General features: G+C 44.6%; 1 protein-coding gene across 3 annotated transcripts in view; it reads right to left on the reverse strand.

The window, feature by feature from the left end:
- Positions 1-4519: 4519 nt before the first annotated feature.
- GTF2H3 (general transcription factor IIH subunit 3) overlaps positions 4520-22103 on the reverse strand; it is a 28300-nt gene continuing 10716 nt past the window's right edge. For 2 of the 3 annotated variants that reach the window (XM_078596686.1, XM_078596689.1), the window contains exons 7-13: positions 18642-18673; positions 17941-18015; positions 17066-17120; positions 12054-12121; positions 11643-11778; positions 11073-11109; positions 4520-4966 (exon numbers count right to left, since the gene is read on the reverse strand). In XM_078596686.1, the coding sequence (XP_078452812.1) occupies positions 4885-4966; positions 11073-11109; positions 11643-11778; positions 12054-12121; positions 17066-17120; positions 17941-18015; positions 18642-18673 (485 nt within the window). In that variant the 3' untranslated portion in view covers positions 4520-4884. Of the gene's footprint in view, positions 4967-11072; positions 11110-11642; positions 11779-12053; positions 12123-17065; positions 17121-17940; positions 18016-18641; positions 18674-22103 lie in introns of all 3 variants that reach the window. The other variant, XM_078596687.1, reaches the window with a different exon arrangement.

Genomic DNA, 22103 nt, shown 5'->3' on the forward strand with positions numbered 1-22103 from the left:
GGGAGACAGCTTTGCGGATTGTACGGTCAGAATATCCATTCATCCTGAGGGCTTGGTGTACGTACTCCAGCTCACTAGCTAGGTGGTGCTGGTCGGAGATGCAATGGGCCCTATGGTGTAGTGTTTTGATGAGGGAATTCTTCTGGGCTTGATGGTGGTGGGAGTCAGGCTTTAGATAGGCCCTGCCCCCCCCCCTTCTCTCTCCCCCTACCGCCGATACCTATATAACCTCGTGCCACGGCAGCTCTCTTGCTGTAGTTCTCACCTGATGACGATTGCTTGTGTTGCGATCGAAACGTCGTGATCTATTATTTTTCTACCTACGTGACTTTACCGAAAGAACCAAAAAGTATGGATTCCTGCAGTCACGAAAGCTTCAAATCAAGATAATTATAATTCGTCCACACTTGGGCTGTTGCCGCCTTCTACTGGCAAGCCAGGGTAGGGCACCTCGACACCCACGAGAAGGAAGTTTCACTACACGTGTGATCCACCAGCCCACGTCACCTCCACGGAGTTTAAGTACAGGCCCTTTTGTGATAACCATCTAGTGCTTTGCTCCTGTGGTGCGCATCACTCCCATTGTTGCTGTAAGCCGACTGCTGCCAACCGCCAAGTTGCATCGTTATCAGCAAAGATCTCGCATATGATTCTTATGGCGGTACCCCGGGGTACCAAATAATACAAAATGGCCGCGGCAATAAAATATTTTATTTCTGGGACACTATTTTTTCCCAGGGGTGTACTTAACTCCGCGACTGGGGTACCAATCAATCCGAAATTAGCGGTACTCCGCGATGTCAAAACGTCAAACAGCATTAAAAAAATCCGTTATCGAAAATGCAACTTTGAATAGTGCATCGTGTCCAGCTCGTCGAGATGAGTCGATTGCCGCATCGCCGACCATCAACAGACTAGAAATGACTGCATCACGGACATATAGCCTGTAAACAAACGGAAGTACTATTAACGAGTAGCGCCTATGAAAGGCAGCACGGTGCACGAGGGGGTGGGAGGCTCAGCATCACGCCCTTTTGTCAAGTGACGATGTTTACACACCGCACCAGGTACTCAATTGATGCCGAGTCGACCTAGGGCAGGCCCCAGGACCGGTTCAGATAATTGTAACTGGTGTTGGCCGTGAGCAGGAATCGAACTCGGGTTTCCGAGTTCGTAGCGCATCGTGCTAACCTCTGCACAGCGCACAGTCTGAGCTAAACACAGCTGGTACCATTCATCAATGAATTCACTCAATTATAAGTCCTCCTTTACCACATCTCATCTCCCTAGCCTGTCAGGCTCCCTCTCTCTAGCCAGCCAAACAGAAGCTGCTTGGGCATCCGGTGGCTGGGCATGTGGCTACATGACCCAGCCAACTAATTATCGCCTGCTGGCAGCTCACTACGTCCACAACTATCAAGTCTCCGAGCTTCTACCGTAATCTAATCTGGTTAAATCAATCTCGAACGTTTCAAGCTGGCACACATGTTCAATGCTGTCAAACAATATTTGGAGCTTTGGGTGGTGGCTGGCTTATACACTGCCCTGTAACTGGGACTCCTCCACCCTGTAGACCAATACACGGTAACTCAAGAAGTTATCGGGGTTTGATGACACCTGACACATCTTCTATATACATATAAAAGGGAAATTTGTGAATGTGTCTGTTCAAAATGTTTAGCGTACCTCCCGACATGCAACAAACTGGAAATTTGCCTGTACACCATGCAAAAATTATAAAAATAGACTTTTGTATTTTGGGGGGGGGGGGCGCAATAATGGATATATTTTGCACGCAAGTGAGCGGTGACGTCACATCTGTTGTCACCCGCATGTGGAAGCGTGACGCTGTGTGCCTGCTGACGTCACGCATCCTCCCCCCCCCAACCGTCCGCGGAGGCCGTGTATCCCGCACAAATGCGCGGCTGGGGGAGGGAAAATAGGTAACTTTAAATTTACCATGTGGCTAGCTCCCATACTGTACACAATGTAAAATGCATAAAAAATACTTTTGTATTTTGGGGGGGGGGGGGAATGATAAGCAGGTGTTTTTCTTTGGAGGGGCTGATGGAAAGGTATCACCACCTCTTTATAGCAAGCTCCTGGTGCAGAAGTCTCCAACCACTCAGCGAATGAGTAGAAATGTCCAGGTCATCAGCAAATGTAACATGGCTGACCGGAAAGAAGCCATTCCTTGAGCACACTGGGCATTTTGCTAAAATACATCCATTTAACCCTGAAATATACTTTAGGGGTCCTACCGATTTCCCATAAACACAAAAACAATTCCGGCCATTAGTTAATTACGATTGCGCAGTGCCAATTGGGTAGGGTGGCCACCTGTCCGTGTTTGACCAGAACAGTCTTGTAATTTGATCCGTGTTCTGGTGGGAAGAGTTGATTTATACCGAGATCAGGTGGTGTTCTTTTGAGCTTCAGGACAGTTTTCTGTGTCGGGGTTGCCGTGTGATGTCACGCAATGCGAAATCTACATGTGCTGGGTGGCGGAATTGGTTGATCGGTGCCACACGAGGCCTTGCTGGCATGGCGAGTACTGGCCCGGGGTAGCTCCCGCCTCTGGTAGGCCATCATAGCTGGTCTTGGTTAGCAACTCCTCCGGGGGCGCGTCGCGTGGCCCTCTTAATACGCCGCCGGGCCTGGCTGCAGACTCGATGGGCCCGCCTCCGGCAGGTCTCCATCTCTTCCTCATTGTCCTCATCCCCTGTATAGGACAGTCCTTCCCCCGAGCACGGCAGCTCCTGGGAGGTACTTCTCCACCTGGTGTGCCCAGCTCGGTGGCAATCGAACCCAAAAGTTGTGGGTTCCAGCAGGACACAACGCCTCCCCGTTTCTCCGCACGTCCACTCCCCAGTTCGCCCTCTGCCTCCCCTTTCCTGGTTCCCGCCCACTCTGGGCCCTAGCTTCCAGATTCGCTACCGAACAGGAGGGGTCGTGCGGGACTCGTCAGCGCCGATCATATCACCCAGACTTTCCCATTCCAAACCCACCCCTCCTCCCTTAAACCCCTCAACTGCCCGTTAACTGCTAATTAGCTTTTGAATTAATCCCAGCGAGAAGTAGTCGTTCTCACAGGCTTTGGACCAGGCCATTTCCTTCATTCTGCTGGGGACCACCACGTGTATTATCAACATTGAGCCTCGTACATTCGGAAAACACATAGTCAGGCCTCCAACTTGGGAGTGACTTGCTTAAAGACTTTTGTCCTGGGTGTGGGGAATGACGGTCCTAACATAGACCAAGTGGCAGAGAGAGATCCGTAAACAATGTGTATTTCACATTGAGCTTGTCCCTGCGTAGTAAACGGGGATTTCCAAAGGTTCCTTTGTGTTTGTGTGCTTATCTACATCTGCATGGCTGCATTATATGCATGGCATCTTTGGCACACGCAGGTGTGTGATGATGACGTTAATCATGTGAGAGCTGTGCCTCCTGGGGGGTGCACCTGCCCTGCTGCCCACATTAGCAGGTAAATGGTGCAGGCTTGAGCACAGGTCATGGTCCGCTCGGTGGTCTATGGCTCCACAGACGTTTGCCGGGGAGGTGAGCGGGGTGTATCGGTTGCATCAACTCTCAGCCCGAGTTAAGCTCGTTCTTCAGTAAAAACTTGAAAATTTATCAAACTCACCAAAGTATGCAATCGGTCAACTACAATAAATGATATGTACACAGTTTTCACAGTTGAAAGGAATTATCTTGAATGCGATTACTCTCCGTTAAATCGCCGGTGTGTAACCCAGCCTCTTACCGACCCCCAGCCGAACAGCAGACCGCCCGCCCCGGGTCTTCTCCCTGTCCGTGGGCTCCCAACACTCCTACTTTTAACCCCCCCCCCCCAACACTGCTCGTCACGTAGGCCACCCGTCTCCCCCTAGCCCCTCCACATGAAACCTTGCCTCATTAACTTCAACATTCTGTAGCCCTGGGTGGCCGTTTTGAGAGATATCGCAACTGCGAGGTGCGCTGCATCGTGTCAACCTCGCTGCGAGCCCTGTTGACCTCCCCTCTTCAGTAACCCCCCACCACACTATTCTCCAACTTATCGCTGGCCCCCTCGCTGAGGCAACCTCAATGCTATTCTAAGTGCTGCCCCTATCCGTGGCAGCACCGCAATGACTCCCAAGTCAGTGCGACGACGTCACTGTACCTATTGCCCTATTTTAGGTTTACAAAAACGGTCACTGCATCGCGCACTCTCAGATGCGCTTCTGCGGCTGTCTGGAACACTCTTCCATCCCATATTAGTAAGCCACTGGAGCTACGAACCTTTAAATCTAAATTGAAAACTCATTTCTTTAGAACTGCCTTTTGTGTTTAGTTTGTCCTTCTCTGTACCTCCAATTAGCACGGTTGGCTACGCACGGTGCAAAAGAAGTTCAACATACATATGTTCTTTGGTTCTTTCGGTAAAGTCACGTAGGTATAAAATAAAATATATACCTACGTGACTTTACCGAAAGAACCAAAGAGTATGGATTCCTGCAGTCACGAAAGCTTCAAATGAAGATCATTCATATGTTGTTGTTGTTATTCACCAGCTAAATAAAATTTTGACATCAATTGGCTTATTTTATGGCTCAATACAACTGCACGTTACTGACAGACCGAGGCTGACTTTGAGAAATATGTCCGGGGTTGGTGAGTGGAACCTGCAGTAACCCCCAACACCTCCAAGGTGGTTCTTGCAAAGCACGTGTGGGTCACTTGTTGCATCTGTATGCCAAATGCATTTGTATGCCAAATGCAATAAATGTGCCTTTGCCAGCGGGGGAGGGACAGGGGTAAATCTGAAATAAGAATGTACACAATGCTTAACGTAGCGTCGTGTACGTATACACAGTGCACATGCACATTCTGTTGGCATGTCTAAGATGTCAGCCCAGATGGAAGTTTTGATTTCTTCTTCTTGGTTTTGAGTCCAAGAGGTAGAGCCAGCCGGAATGCTGTCCTGTATGTGCATAGTGATGTAACATAGTGATATATTTAGCAGTCAAGCATGTAGCATAGTGATGTATGTAGCATCGTGACGTATGAAGCAGTCATGTATGTAGCATCGTGATGTAACAAACATACATGTAGCATAGTGATGTAACATGATAGAAATAACAGTGAAATATGTAGCATAGGGATGTATGTAACATGGTGATACATGCAGGATAGTGGTGTATAATGCAGATATTTAGCGTGTATGTGCGATGTGCAGCTTTCAATGAAGGTGATAGGTTTATGAAGAACTAGTGTTAAGTAACTGGCGGTGCCCCGGCGAAAAAGACAAGACACACACATTGACTTACACACAGACATCGACCCACACACATCGAAACTTACACGCACACACACATATAAGGACTCACACACACAGACATCGACTTTAGACACACACACATCGACTCACACATACATATATAGATTCACACACACCTTGACCTACACACACATATGGACTTACAAAGACACTCATATGAGACACACACATGGACTGAGATGACTGGCTGATGCACCACCTGTGCCCCCTACTGTGCCAAATTTCTGTGCTTTAGCCACCCGGCACTCCGCTCGTCGTTGTGAGCGTCACTCCTCTGCCCTCCGTTGTTGTTGAAGGGCAACTGTGCCTTCAACTGCCAGCATCCTTCACGAGCCTCCTCCACATAGGCCGATCTTGACACCGCTTGTACCAATCATCGGCAAGTCCACTCAGCTCCACATCCTCTTGTACCACATCACTCCATCTCTTCTCTAGCCAGTGCCGCGTCCGTTTAGCCCCCTCGATCCGGCCGAACAAAAGTTGTTTAGGCATGCGGTGACTTGGCATGCGGGCTAACTGACCCAGCCAACGCAGCCTTGCCTGCCGGAGGAGCTCACCGATGAGACTGTGTCTAGATCTTTCAAGGATTTGTGAGCTCCTCACATAATCCAGCCTGGTTAAACCCAGGATGAATCGTAGGCAGGCCAGCCTAAATGTTTCTAACCGGCGAAGATCTTCCATTAGGGGGGTCCATGTTTCGCAAGCGTAGAGAAGGGAGGGAATGACTGTGGCCGAGAAGACCTGAAGCTTCGTGTGAAGCGACAGACAAGGTAGCTTCCACACAGCATTACGCAACCGATGAAAAGATAATGCCGCTCGACTGATTCGGAGTGAGACCTCTGCTGTTAAACCGGAGCCGGTCATAAGCACACTGCCCAGATATGGGAAACTCTCCACTCTCTCCACAACTGCCCCATCACCAATTGGGAGTTGTAGGGGTGAAGTGTCCAATGGTACAAAATACCCTGGCAGGTGCTTAGTTTTGGTGGGGCTGATGGTAAGGCCCCACCTCTTAGTGGCAAGCTCCAGGTTTAGCAGCAGCGCCTCCAACTCCTCCTCTGAGTGAGCAGCGATTACCAGATCATCGGCATACATAACATGGTTGAGCAATAGGGAGCCATCCCTTGACCGCATCCGGGCATCGATCAGCCTCCCATTATATCTGTACCAGATGGAAATTCCTCCCGTACAGCTATTGAAGGCCTCACGAACTACGTAATCAAAATAGATGTTAGATAATGTGGGAGCCAGAGGACATCCCTGTCGCACCCCAAGGTGTAAAGCTAATGGCTCTGACTCCCGGCCACATAGTTTTACCCAGGCCCGCTCACCATCATGAAGGTCTTTAATGATCGTGAGCAGAGGGTCAGGGAATCCGAAAGCACGAAGAACAACCTAGAGCCCAGGCCTACTGATGGTATCATAGGCCTTGACCAGCTCAATAAAGCAGAGATGTAGGTCTTGTTGGAATTCCCTACACCTCTGCTGTAGCAAACGGACAGAAAATATGGCATCCGTGCAGGACCGCCCTTTCCTGAAACCACATTGAGGCTCCACAAGCCTCTCCTCAGCGTGCCTAGCAAGGCGATGTTGAATAATCCTTGCCAGGACCTTTTCCGGCACACTGAGGAGTGAGATGCCCCTGTAGTTGTTACAGTCTGTGTGGTCCCCCTTCTTAAAGAGGGGGACCACCAAGGCATCCTTCCAGTCCTGCGGAACCCATCCAGTGGTCCAGACTGTTGTTATGATGTCATGTAGGGCAGTCTGTGCACAAACGCTACCCTCCCTCAGCATTTTGCTTGGGAGATCATCTCTGCCCGGTGCCTTTCCTGGTCTCAGACTCTGGATCGCCTTTAGTACTTCCTCAACAGATGGCACCTCAGCCAGCCACTCACAGGGGGTGACTTCTTCAAATATTTGGGGCACCGCAGCCTCCGCAGGGTCATCCCCACTTTGTCCCACGATGTTTCCCATGTTCAGGGTTTCCCCTCCCCCAGGACTTCACAGAAATGCTCAGCAAATCTGCAAACCTGCCACGCACACACAGCGACTAACACACACGCACATTGACTGACACACACATGCACATATCGACCCACACACACAAACACATCGACTTACACACACACATATGGACTCTCACACACACATAGACATCCACTTTAGATACAGACACATGGAGTTACACACACATATCGACGTACACACATACAGAGACTCACATACACATTGACCTAAACACACATATGTACTTACATACACACATATCGACTAAGACACACACACATGGACTTACACACACACATCGAGTGACACGCACACATCTATGGACTTACACACACATGTGAATTAACACACACACATTGACTGACACACACACATCGACATACACACACTCACTTCGACAGACACACAAACGCACATTGACTTACACACTCACATGGAGCCATGCACACACATCGACTACCACACACATCGACTAACACACACACACAGCGACTGATACATACACATGGACTGACACGCACACTTGGACTGAGAACAACAACAACCGCCATTCGCCACTAAGTGGCGGTGACGTCACCACGACGCTTGTGCCAGGCTGATACACACACACACATAGACGTACGCACACGCATGGACCTACACGCACATACATATGGACTCAAACACACACACATCGACTCACACACACATACATCGACGTGCACAGCAGTCCCCGATGATGGCACAGCTATTAGCATCGCAGTACTATGTATCACTAAATAGCATGATGTGAGCAATCGAAACAATGGAAATGAATTGAAGATATAAGCTAGAATAAGTCGACATTATAGAGCAGCAGTATGCGCAGGTAAGTTAAGAAGCAGGCTACAGTCTAGATTATAGACCTCCAGGACGCAGACTCAATGACATAGGCATCACAAGAGTTGACATAATAAGCTGGGAATATGGTCAGCAGCTGAAAAATCCGGATACAGTCTACATGAAAGGCTGGCACTACCCTGAGTGAGATAAAGAAGCAGGCAACATTATACAGTGGCATACACTCTAAATGGCCAAAATAAATATTAACAGTGGAAATAATAGAGTGGCAGTGCACTGACGTTAATTAAGAAGCAGGCAGCAGGCCACATGACAAGACTGCCAGTACACTGGCTCAGCCTCATGAAAACATACCTAACTAAAAAAATGAGCTACTTTATATTGAAATCTAAGTTGTCTACACACAAACATTATTAAAGTAATATTTGCAAACAAAATTGTTTCATAATAGTAAACGATCTACGTGAGTTATTCGTGAAAGAAGCAATACAATTGTAACGAGCATTGCCGTGGTGAGGCCTAGTCCCGTGCAGAGCCTGCGTACTTGCCTAGATTGCCCAGCCGGCCGAGGTGCCTCCCTGGCAGGCTGTGGGCTGTGCCGCGACACCCCCCCCACCATGAATAATAATGCGAAAGCACTATAACATATACATATAGGGACTTTATAGTAGTAACTGCACGCATGTTGGTAGGGGGGGGGGGACATAAGACTGTGAGGAATTAACCTCAGCGTTGTGTGTATTTGGTGCATTTTTATCGCGAATTGAAATGTGTGCCGATCATGTGTGCGTTGCTAGGGGCAACCCCTGTCAGCAGTTAAAAGTATAATTTTATAAATACGTAGTGAGGGAAAAAAGTATTTGATCCCCTGCTGATTTTGTACGTTTGCCCACTGACAAAGAAATGATCAGTCTATAATTTTAATGGTAGGTTTATTTGAACAGTGAGAGACAGAATAACAACAAAAAAATCCAGAAAAACGCATGTCAAAAATGTTATAAATTGATTTGCATTTTAATGAGGGAAATAAGTATTTGACCCCCTCTCAATAAGAAAGATTTCTGGCTCCCAGTTGTCTTTTATACAGGAAACGAGCTGAGATTAGGAGCACACTCCAAACTCTCCACCATGGCCAAGACCAAAGAGCTCTCCAAGGGTGTCAGGGACAAGATTGTAGACCTACACAAGGCTGGAATGGGCTACAAGACCATCGCCAAGCAGCTTGGTGAGAAGGTGACAACAGTTGGTGTGATTATTCGCAAATGGAAGAAACACAAAAGACCTGTCAATCTCCCTCGGCCTGGGGCTCCATGCAAGATCTTACCTCGTGGAGTTGCAATGATCATGAGAACGGTGAGGAATCAGCCCAGAGCTACACGGAAGGATCTTGTCAATGATCTCAAGGCAGCTGGGACCATAGTCACCAAGAAAACAGTTGGTAACACACTACGCCGTGAAGGACTGAAATGCTGCAGCGACCGCAATGTCCCCCTGCTCAAGAAAGCACATATACATGCCCGTCTGAAGTTTTCCAATGAACATCTGAATGATTCAGAGGACAACTGGGTGAAAGTGTTGTGGTCAGATGAGACCAAGATGGAGCTCTTTGGCAACTCAACTCGCCGTGTTTGGAGGAGGAGGAATGCTGCCTATGACCCCAAGAACACCATCCCCACCGTCAAACATGGAGGTGGAAACATTATGCTTTGGGGGTGTTTTTCTGCTAAGGGGAAAGGACAACTTCACCGCATCAAAGAAACGATGGACGGGGCCATGTACCGTCAAATCTTGGGTGAGAACCTCCTTCCCTCAGCCAGGGCATTGAAAATGGGTCGTGGATGGGTATTCCAGCATGACAATGACCCAGAACACACGACCAAGGCAACAAAAGAGTGGCTCAAGAAGAAGCACATTAAGGTCCTGGAGTGGCCTAGCCAATCTCCAGACCTTAACCCCATAGAAAATCTGTGGAGGGACCTGAAGGTTCGAGTTGCCAAACGTAAGCCTCGAAACCTTAATGACTTGGAGAAGATCTGCAAAGAGGAGTGGGACAAAATCCCTCCTGAGATGTGTGCAAACCTGGTGGCCAACTACAAGAAACGTCTGACCTCTGTGATTGCCAACAAGGGTTTTGCCACCAAGTACTAAGTCATGTTTTGCAGAGGGTTCAAATACTTATTTCCCTCATTAAAATGCAAATCAATGTATAACATTTTTGACATGCGTTTTTCTGGATTTTGTTGTTGTTATTCTGTCTCTCACTGTTCAAATACACCTACCATTAAAATTATAGACTGATCATTTCTTTGTCAGTGGGCAAACGTACAAAATCAGCAGGGGATCAAATACTTTTTTCCCTCACTGTATAATACTAATGTGTGCGACTTACCTTGTAGAGTGTGCAGGCGAATAAAGAACCACACACACCTCTGGCGATGGCGCGTGTGGATTGCTAGGGGCTAACCTTGTGGGTGTTGTGCGCAAGTGCAGCCTGCTGCGTTGTCGCTGCAGAAGCGGCGAACGGAAATAAATAATACCAAAACTAAATATATAAATAAAGAAAAATCGCCCCGAAACACTATTTAAACTAATTTCAAGGTGACGGACGTGAAAAAAAGCGCTTGCCAACCGCGGGGCTTACGGCGTGGTACCTGGCAAAATATTTTTTATGTAAACCCCACCGTTTGAGAGCCAAATCCCTCGCAAGCGCGTGAACACACACAAACAAAAAATGACATTTATACATAAGATGAGACATGACATAGTACGTGACACGGTACGTGGCATGTTCATGAAATATTTGCACACGAGAGAAAAAAAAACGAATTATGCATTGTCAATAACAATAATATTGTACCTTTTGGAAATATTACAGTTTAAAAAAACTAGAACTCTGTCATGATGTGCAGTTGGGAACACTTACTCGCAAGTTGTGCAGATTGGGCTAAAGGTGCAGAAAACTGCAGGGCAGAGGGAGGGAGGAAACACAAATGGACTTAACACATTAAACAAACGTGTGTTATGGTTTATCGTCCTCGAGTGGCAGATCGCTATTTCTTCTGCACTTCGAGATGAAGGCCTCTGCATAATGATGTCATCCCTTACAATCCCACTGTGTCACAATCCATCTAGCTTCTGGAAACTAGCTGATCTCACAGCTCCAACTCCGTGGTGGGCTTCCTTTCGGGCATGTTCCCTGTTTTGACTGCTTTTCAATCAGCAGTTTTAACAATGGGCCATCATCCTGTAAAAGCTACATGTCTTGCCCAACCCACTTACTTTTAAGAAGTCAAGATGATATCTCTGACTGTGAAAGACACACATTTAATATGATGCGAGAATGATGCTTGCAGGATAGGTATGCCACCATTTCCACAGACCAAATGCGTATTTCTCTACAATGTTTTGGTCAACCAAAACCCAAACACACAGATGCCAGTTCCTATACTAATTGGTTCAAACCCGGCCGGGTGGTACACGCGTAGGGCCTTACTGGAGAGGCAAACAGAGCAGACGTAGCCGATGGCGATGAGGTTGCGATGGCAGAAGCAGGCAGCGCGGTAGTCCACCTGCACGGGGGGTGGGAGGACCAAGCTGGCACGCAGCTCAGGGTCTGGGAGGAACACCCACTGGGTGAAGTGGGGGGAGAGCAGGAGGGGGCACATTAGGGTGCGACGGAGGGAAGGCAAAATGTGGCAGTGGGGAACAGATCCAAGTGGAATTGGGAGGGGCATGAATGATGAAGGAAAAGGGAAATTGAGAATAGAAAGGAAATTACACAAATCAGGGAAAAACAATAGTTAGCAAAATTTGCAAAGTACAAAATTCTACGTTAAAATATTAAGTTGCATAGTTTATAATTAAAGCACGTGTGTGTAATTTTACAATTAAAATAGTTACAAACCTGCAAATATTGCAATAAGGCTGCTATCTGTGGAACTTGCAGATAGATGCCACCTGTGATGTCACATGCCTGTCAAAATATGAAATACTCTTAATGGAGATGCAACTTTCCATGATTTACTTTTACAAACTTGCTAGCATAGCCAAAACATTCGTATGTGTAAGTACAGTAGACTCTCGATAATCCGCGCTAATAATGCGGAGGCCGCGGATAATTCACAATCATGGATAATCCAAAATAACCATTTTCCGCCGATCTTGATGCCAATAGCCACTAATATACATTGTTACTCTTTGGGTCTTTCGATAAAGTCACGTAGATAGAAAAATAATAAAGAATTACGACGTTTCGATCGCAACACAAACAATCATCTGCAGGTGAAAAAATACAGCAGGGGAACTGCTGAGGCAGGATAAATATAGTGAGAGAACTACTGCAGAAAGAGGTTATATAGGTTTTAGATGGGTACAACCCAAGGGTAAGTGGGCGGGGCGAGACATGGAATTTACTAGTAATATCCCTCGGCCATTGTATTGCTAGAGATTAGCATGTCAATCTGTTAATGTAACCCCATGACTACAGTGCTGAAGAAGCCATTGTATTTCTAGAGATTAGAGATAAGCATGACAATGTGAGATGGCTACCGCAGCAGCGGCTATATTAATGAGACACATTAAGCCTATTAAACAATGAGCCACCGCCACATCGAGGAAAAGGAAAGCAGCGGCTATGTTAGTGAGACATTTAGCCTGTTAATGTAAAGACATTTAACAAGGTAATGTAACTCAGAATCGGAAATAACTGTTAACATCGGCAGGTAGGATGGAAGCATCACAGCCAGTTATATGACTTTACCTGGTTAATAACATCCTTCCAATGATTGCTCAGTTTGTACCCATCTTCTCGGTTGAAATTGTGTCTGTGTTTATATATCTGGATGGCTTCATGAACAAATCTTTGTTGATAGCCAGTGGGTTTGCATAGTACCTTCGTCGTGGAGGAATCAATTTAATGTATGCCCACAGCGTTAAAACAGTGATCAGCCACGGCAGAAGTATTAGTCTTACCGTGTTTCAGATCCGCCTTGTGTTCACGAACACGGTCTGACATGTTGCTTGGTTTCTCCAATGTAACTACTGCCGCAATATAGTAATATACCTCGGCCATTGTATTGCTAGAGATTAGCATGTCAATCTGTTAATCCATAAAGAAGGTACACCACTCCGTCCTATCGTCTCCACCATTGACTCATCCCACCTACAAACTGGCCTGATTTCTGAGACCTTGCTTCCATTCACTGGCAAGACCACCTCAGCTGTACTTAATTCAGATCACTTGGTATCTCTAATTAAAGACATCTCACTATCTCCAGGTGATTTGCTTGTCAGTTTCGATGTAGTTTCTTTGTTTACCAAAGTTCCTGTGCCTGACACCGTTGCAATCATTGAAGATGTGGCCCAACAAGGACTGAATGCTGATGTACCGGCCCTGGTGAAACACTGCCTCACCAACATTTACTTCACCTGGAATGGTACATTCTACAAACAAGTTGAAGGTACCCAAATGGGTTCTCCATTATCTCCAGTGGTAGCCAATGTTTTCATGGAAAAAATTGAGACAGATGCCATCCAGGCATCCATCTTACGTCCTTCCTTTTGGAAAAGATACGTAGATGACACGTTTGTCATCTGGCCACATGGCCTGCCAGCTCTGAACCAATTCTTGAACCACATCAATTCCATACACCCAGCCATCAATTTCACCATGGAGGTGGAAACGGATGGCAAGTTACCGTTCTTGGATGTTTTAATCGAAAAGAGACCAGATGGCTCATTGGGACACTGTCTACAGGAAGGCCACCCACACGGATGCCTATCTAAAACCTGACTCCCACCACCATCCAGCCCAGAAGAATTCCCTCATCAAAACTCTACACCACAGGGCTCGTTGCATTGCCGACCATCACCACCTAGCCAGTGAACTAGAGCACATACACCAAGCCCTCAAAATGAATGGATATTCGGATTGCACAGTCCGTAAAGCTATCACCCCAACCGTTGGGAGAGAACCACCTGAGGACCAATCAAAACCATCACCTTGCCATGTATAGCAGGGGTCACCAAAAATATTTCCAAAATAATGAGCAAACACAAGATCCAGGTTCGATTCAACACAGTACATAAAATTCGTGATCTGTGAAGGATGTGATCCCTGACATGCAATACCCCGGTGTCTACAAACTAAGTTGTGCCTGCGGCAGTAGTTACATTGGAGAAACCAAGCGACATGTCTCAGACCGTGTTCGTGAACACAAGGCGGATCTGAAACACGGTAAGACTAATACCTCTGCCGTGACTGATCACTGTTTTAACGCTGTGGGCACACATTAAATTGATTTCTCCAAGACGAAGGTACTATGCAAACCCACTGGCTATCAACACAGATTTGTTCATCTTCTTGGTTCTTTCGGTAAAGTCACGTAGAAGGAAAATAATAAAAATAAAACATAATAAAATAATTCTCACGACGTTTCGGCCACAACGCAAGCAGCCGTCCTCAGGTGAAGAATGAAACACCACCAAGCTTGGAGCGTATATTTAAGCTGGGTTGATGGGAGAAGAGCGCCTTGACAAAGGAATTTGCATATCAAGAGGAATTTAGCATATTTATGGGAAATGCAGATATGGGATTAGTCACTACTTGTGAAATGCGTAGGTGGTGGGCGGGGGGTTTCAAAGTCATATTATGCCCGTGCATTATGCAGGATTAGCAGCATCAAACCGAGAAGATGGATTCTGGCTCAGCAATCATTGGAAGGACGTAATAAACCATTTCGGATCTTAACTGATTGTGTTCACGTTTATGGTGACGTTCAGACCGCAGTCCACTCACTAGCATTGACTATTTATCTTGTATTCTCCACAGGGAATGGATTATTTGCTCCGCTGCAAGTCTCCAACCACCACTCTCCCATTGACATATTTCGTTGCTTCCTCTTAGTATCTTTCATGCGACGATCAATGGTATAGTGTATAGCAGATTGTATAAATAGTATAAAATTGTAATGTTTAATACAATGTATAAGGTAATATACAGTATCGTAATTGTATAGTGAATATACAGCAGTGTGGTATACAGTAGGGTAGGTAGAATAATACTTAGTGTAATATTATAGTCGAAGGTATAGGGTGGTGTATAGTAATCCAGTATATAATTTAATTTTGGGTTTGTCTATGGGAGTATATAGTTACGGGGTAGACACGTGTGATGTAAGAGAAAAAAGTTTAGCTGGAAGCATATTAAATATATATATATTTTTTGCGACATAAAATTGTAATGTATTACTTACTGTTAGTAGCTCAGCTTATTGGAGAGTATATTTAGTATACTGATGATACTATGTAGTTTATACTTTCGTTTTTTACGTGGTGGTTTAGTAACTGCAACTACATACCATTAACATTCCTTCCCTTTGTTAATGCTAAACCTATCCCCTCCCTTTGATGCTGCTAATCCTGCATAATGCACGGGCATAATATGACTTTGAAACCCCCCGCCCACCTCCTACGCATTTCACAAGTAGTGACTAATCCCATATCTGCATTTCCCATAAATATGCTAAATTCCTCTTGATATGCAAATTCATTTGTCAAGGCGCTCTTCTCCCAACAACCCAGCTTAAATATACGCTCGAAGCTTGATGGTGTTTCATTCTTCACCTGATGACGGCTGCTTGCGTTGTGGCTGAAACGTCGTGAGAATTATTTTATTATGTTTTATTATTTTATTATTTTCCTTCTACGTGACTTTACCGAAAGAACCAAGAAGATGAATCCCTGTAGTCACGAAAGCTTTAAATCGAAATTTAAAGATTTGTTCATGAAGCCATCCAGATATATAAACACAGACACAATTTCACAATTTCACAATTTCAAACTGAGCAATCATTGGAAGGATGTTATTAACCAGGTAAAGTCATAACTGGCTGTGATGCTTCCATCCTACCTGCCGATGTTAACAGTTATTTCCGACTCTCTGAGTTACATTACCTTGTTGAATGTCTTTACATTAACAGGCTAAATGTCTCACTAACATAGCCGCTGCTTTCCTTTTCCTCGATGTGGCGGTGGCTCATTATTTAATAGGCTTAATGTGTCTCATTAACACAGCCGCTGCTGCGGGAGCCATCTCACATTGACATGCTAATCCTAATCTCTAGCAATACAATGGCTTCTTCAGCACCGTAGTCGTGGGGTTACATTAACAGATTGAGATGCTAATCTCTAGCAATACAATGGCCGAGGGATATTACTTGTAAATTCCATGTCTCGCCCTGCCCACTTACCTTTGGGTTGTACCCATCTCAACCTATATAATCTCTTGCTGCAGTAGTTCTCTCACTATATTTATCCTGCCTCAGCAGTTCGCCTGCTGTATTTTTTCACCTGAAGATGATTGCTCGTGTTGCGATCGAAACGTCGTGATTATTTATTATTTTTCTATCTACGTGCTTTACCGAAAAAAACCAAAGAGTATGAATTCCTGCAGTCACGAAAGCTTTAAGTCAACATTATGTTACGGTTAAGAAATTTTGTTTGTTAAGGAACAAAACTAAAATTTGTAGTAAAGAATGTGTTGATCTTGTTTTCTAGCAAAATTCCAGAAGACTCAGCCTACCAAGTGGACAGCAGCAGAGCCACGCCAATCAACATCAATCAAAGTCCGCCAACTGTTGTAAAGATATGCCACCACTGTATTGTAGAGGCGATCACGTGGATTTAGGATTAACCAGAACACATATTTGTTCGGTTTAAGCAGGTGACTTGTAATAAATATTTCCTAGAATAACAATGTATAACTGTTTTTAGATTATAAATGTGGGCATAAGGGAAAATACATGAGTTACTAATTTATGTAAAAATGTCAGGTACTCGGTTAATCCGCAAATCGGATAAACCATACGTGGATAATCGAGTCTACTGTACACAGTAAAAACATAGGAAAACTACTTTCCTGTTGCAGAAGACCTGAGTCTGATCCCAAAACACAGGCATCAATAAATATATTCTGTGGGAAAGAGGAACATATCAGAACAGCATTGGCATCATACCGTACATACACATGATATAATTAATGGGAGGTTTTAAAGAGCGCATCTTAGAATTTGCAGGGAATTTGTTGTAATTGGTGCAATGGTAAGCGAGGCAAGAAGGTGGTGCGAGTTGAAGGCAAGGTGGAATGATAACAATGGAGAAGGTTTCAATAGTTGTAAAGATGCAAGCAAACTGATAGGGAACAATTACAGAACAGTGATACGTTCAGTACTGTTATATGGTGCAGCGACGTGTTCACCAAGGGACAAAGAAGAGGCTTGAAAAGACAAACATGCCGAGATGGGGTTTGAGATTATCTTCCAAGGTAAAGGAGAATTGGAGAAGTTAAAGCCTCTTCACAGGTGACTAAAATATGTTCTAGGTCAGAGAGGTGAGACTTCGAAGGAGATTAGAGTTTCAAAGACTCACATAAAGACCCACAAGTCTCACACGGAGACCCATAGACTCACACAAGAGACCCATTTACTCACATAAGAGAGCCATAGATTCACACAAGAGACCCATAGAGTCACTCAGATACCCACAGATTACAAGAGCTAAGGAGATGCCAACAGTGCAGGGCAGAAGTATAATACTGAGAAGGCAATGGGAGGATGTGGTGGAACAAGATACGTGGACAGCGGACCTTACTGGAGAAGAGGCACAGAATATAAGCTCATGGAGCAGGGAAATCCGAACAGCCGACTGCCGTGCAAAGATGGGACTTTTTGGCTGAGTGTAAGTATAGATGTATACACAATTGTATACATTTTAAGTAAAGTGTTGATACAAACCTGTTTCTGTGCAGCAAAAATGACATTCATGAAGTTCATGTACTGAGAAGCACTGTCGTCCGCAGCTTTAATCACCTGGCAAGACACACACCGGAGTTTCAATAGTTGCAGGTCAATATACATTTCAAAGCTTTTAAGGTGGTTAAGAAAATTATCTGCATGGTTGTTGGTCTATATAACAGATGCTGAAACAGAATTTTTTTTACGTGATAAAGGCAAAATCGATGTTTATCACAATTTAAAATAAACATTTTCATTGAAATAGAATTTTTAATTAAATTGGAATTTGAAATTGTCTCATTAAATGTTAATGGATGATTAAGACAAGCGTACTGTAGAGTTCCACTGTGACCCTTACAATTAATCGAGCATTCTCCATCTCCCTTGGTGCTGATAGCATGAGCAAAGCTCCACATGAGCCGCAAGACTGCGCAGCCTGGAAGGCTTGTGGGGGATGTATGTTGGTGAATACAAAACAAAAGGATTGTGGCTCTGCTGATTTGTATCTTTATGTGTCTATGCCATGCTGCTTAATACCAGATGTGTATTCAGGCGAGTCTAATTGCTGTTACAAGAAAAAAATACAGCTCACACTAATACATTTTAATAAGGGGCCAAAAATGTGTATCGTAGAAGCTGTAGTTGAGACACTGTGTATAATGTGTAGGTGATGGGATTTCAGTGTATATGAATAAACCGACCAGAATTCTGGACTTTACATCTTGTCCTGCCCCTACACACATTGGTGAACACATGCGCACACAGTTAGAAGCAAATAAGGGCTTGGATAATGCATATAGATTATAACATTAATAAGTGCATCACTACAATGTTACTATACTCTTTGGTTCTTTCGGTAAAGTCACATAGGTATAAAATAAAATAAATCACGACGTTTCGGGCGCAAGACAAGCGTCCATCATCAGGTGGGAAAGCATGGTCTGCCTCAGCAGCAGACCATGCTTTTCCACCTGCCTCAGCAGCAGACCATGCTTTCCCATCTGATGATGGACGCTTGTGTTGCGCCCGAAACGTCGTGATTTATATTATACCTACGTGACTTTACCAAAAGAGTATGGATTCCTGCAGTCACGAAAGCTTCAAATCAAGATACAATGTTACTCTTAAGATGGTTAGATGAAGGAGGCATAGAGTAGTATGGCTGGAGAGAAATAACTGCAAAGCCTTTGCCAATGCACTCAAGTGCGAAGGCCTCTCAATCTAATGAGGAGCTGTTTGACCATACATCATCATCCTAAGTCGGTGCAAGTTAGTGAAAGCGGGGCCCAAAGACTAGTCCAGATATCACTTGCCACCGATGTTAACTGTAGACATCTGTTCTCAAATAACCGAGGGCATCGAATCTGCCGTATACTTTCTGCCCATGTATCCTAAATTATAATCAGAATTTGTATTTATACTGGAGGAATCCGATTAGCTATAAAGCTATTTTTCACAGATGTCCAGTAGGGGCAGGTAAGAACGTTACAACAACAAAAAATAAAAAAAGCACCAGAGGAGTGTAAAGTAGAGGAAAGGCAAACATATCACTTCAAATATACAAATCTAAATATTTTTTTATCTTACCAGGTAAATCCCACTGAGGTATTAACTTATTTTTCAGACGTGACCTGGCCACAAATGAAAGCTTAAGAAAGTGGCTTATCATGTGTAAATTTATAGCAGCAAGTTAATCTAAATAATCTCAATGTCGGGCCTGCCACCAGTCTCTTTACCACACTACATAGTTTAAGTTTATTGTATTTGTCATACAGATGGTCTCGTTTAGCCAGTTTCCTGGCTATTTTACAAGGGGGATATGTGGTGCATGAGCACAGCAACAACAAAACAAAAACATAAATGTCGCCAAGGTTGAGTTACTTGATCCTTCTGGAATATCGCACAACAATCGAGGTATTTAACGGTTGTCAATGACACACACACGAATAAAAAAAACTGTGCAAATATAATGAGATCAAAATGCGCCAAAAAAAGTGATCTATAAATGCAATTAAGCTCTGTGTATTTGTTGTTTAATAGAGAAATAAAGAAGGGGAGTGAAGCGAGGAATAAGGGGGTGCTTTTGAGGCTAGGGGAGAGGGCGTTAGAGGAACAAGTGGTCCTTTCAGTAATTGGCGGATTTAAGACGACGTTTAGGATGAAGACAGACCAGTGACGGTCTCTCTGGATATCCAGGGGGGACAGGTTTGAGTTAATTCATTCATTCAAAACTGTTTTGGAGTAAAAACTCACCCCCTCTAAGCAGGGCATCACAATACTTTACAGTATAAATTAAACGAAGGTAGTCCTACCTATAAAATCAAGACATAAAAACATTAAAATAAGGGGACATGCTCAAGGAAAAGCTAATTTATAGGTTGTGCTGATGAGGAGGCATCAAGGGCAAAACAGAGTGGAGTTGTGCAATGGAATAAGACATCTTTGGGGAAACTAAGCGACATGTCCCGGACCGTGTTTGTGAACATAAGGCAAATCTGAAACACGGTAGGACCAATACCTCGGCCGTGGCTGATCATTTTTTTAATGCGGTGGGCTCACACGAAATAGATTCCTCTAAGACGAAGGTACTTTGCAAACCTACTGGCTATCAACAAAGATTTGTTCATGAAGCTATCCATATATATAGACATAAACACATTTTAAACCGAGAAGATAGGTACAAACTCAGCAATCACTGGAAGGATGTTATCAACCAGTTTAAGTCATAACTGGCTGTAATGTTGCCATTTTAGACCTGGCAGCCCTTTAATTGGTGGAAGCCCACCACCGGGACCATCACTGTCCACTACTACCATCACCACTAGCAGTAGCCCTTTATTGGTGGAAGCCCACCACCAGTGCCGTCACCTCTAGCAGCAACCTCCACCGTCAACAGTGTGAGTGTGTAAAGCGAGGTGCAATGATTACTTGGCAACCCTTTAATTGGTGGAAACACACCACCAGCGTAGTCGTCACCCTCTACGAGTACCATCACCTCTTACGCCTCACTACATCACCTTCTAGCACCCCCTACATGCTGGGGCACACCGTTTTTAATCCTTTACATTAACATTAGCTTCCCCACCCATGCCGCTGACACTTGGGCTACACCCATTTCAAACCTTTATAAACAGTTTGCCTTTAGAGGCTAACCCCCTTTTCCTGATGACGACCGCTTGTGTTGCGATCGATACGTCGTAGTTTTTGTTATTTTCCTTGAAACTAACAATGTGACTTTTACCGAAAGATCCAAAGAATATGGAATGAGACATTTTAAGGAATATACAGAAGCTAGGTGGTAGATAATGTCACATTTGACAAATATGAGCAGGGTGGTAGCTTAAACTATATTCAAACGGAGTCGAGGTGGAATACAACGTTTGTTTATGTATAGGAATCCAATTGTGGGTTTTACATTATTGGCCATGTGATCAATGTGGGACTTGAAAAACGATTTTGAGCCCAGGAAAATAACTAGATATTTAAAATTGTCAACCTGCCCAACAATACTATTACTATTGTTGTCGATTATCAAACATAGGTTTATGCTGTAATATTAAATGTTTTTTGAACGTAAACAAAATGGCAACAAATCTAAACAAAAACTCCAGGTAAGGCCCACTGAGCTTTTCGCTCTTTTTCAGAAGCGACTTGGCCACAAATGATAGCTGACATTTCTAACAGTGTTGAGGATGAGTTTTAGGGCATTAAGAAGAAGTTGAATATGATCAAAGTCCTGTTCGAAGATGCTGTTGCAACTCCTCCATGAAATGACCGAAGGCCATGGAAGCAAAAAGGTTAATGTCAGAGTACAGATTGTTGAAGTAGAGAGAAAACAGGATAGGACCAAGGACAGAGCTCCGAGGACCTCCCTTAGTAAAGGCACATAACTGCATTCATTAGTAAAGGGAGGTCCTGTCAAATGATGTAGTATTGATGGAGACAATTTGATATTGGTCAAAAAATTAGTTACAAATCCAGTGGATTGCACAATCCAAAAATTAACGAATTTAAGCCTTTGCAACATTACAGCATGATCCACAGTGTCAAATGGTGCAGGCACGTCGAGGAATAGGTTGTCACGATGACAACGAGACTCAAGACTGTTGAAGACAGAGTCAGGAGTATGGAAAACCGCAGAGGCTGTGATAGATTTTTCTCGA

This window comes from Lampetra planeri, chromosome 8 (genome assembly GCF_965212315.1).
Source record: "Lampetra planeri chromosome 8, kcLamPlan1.2.h2, whole genome shotgun sequence".
Classification (NCBI taxonomy): Eukaryota; Metazoa; Chordata; class Hyperoartia; order Petromyzontiformes; family Petromyzontidae; genus Lampetra; species Lampetra planeri.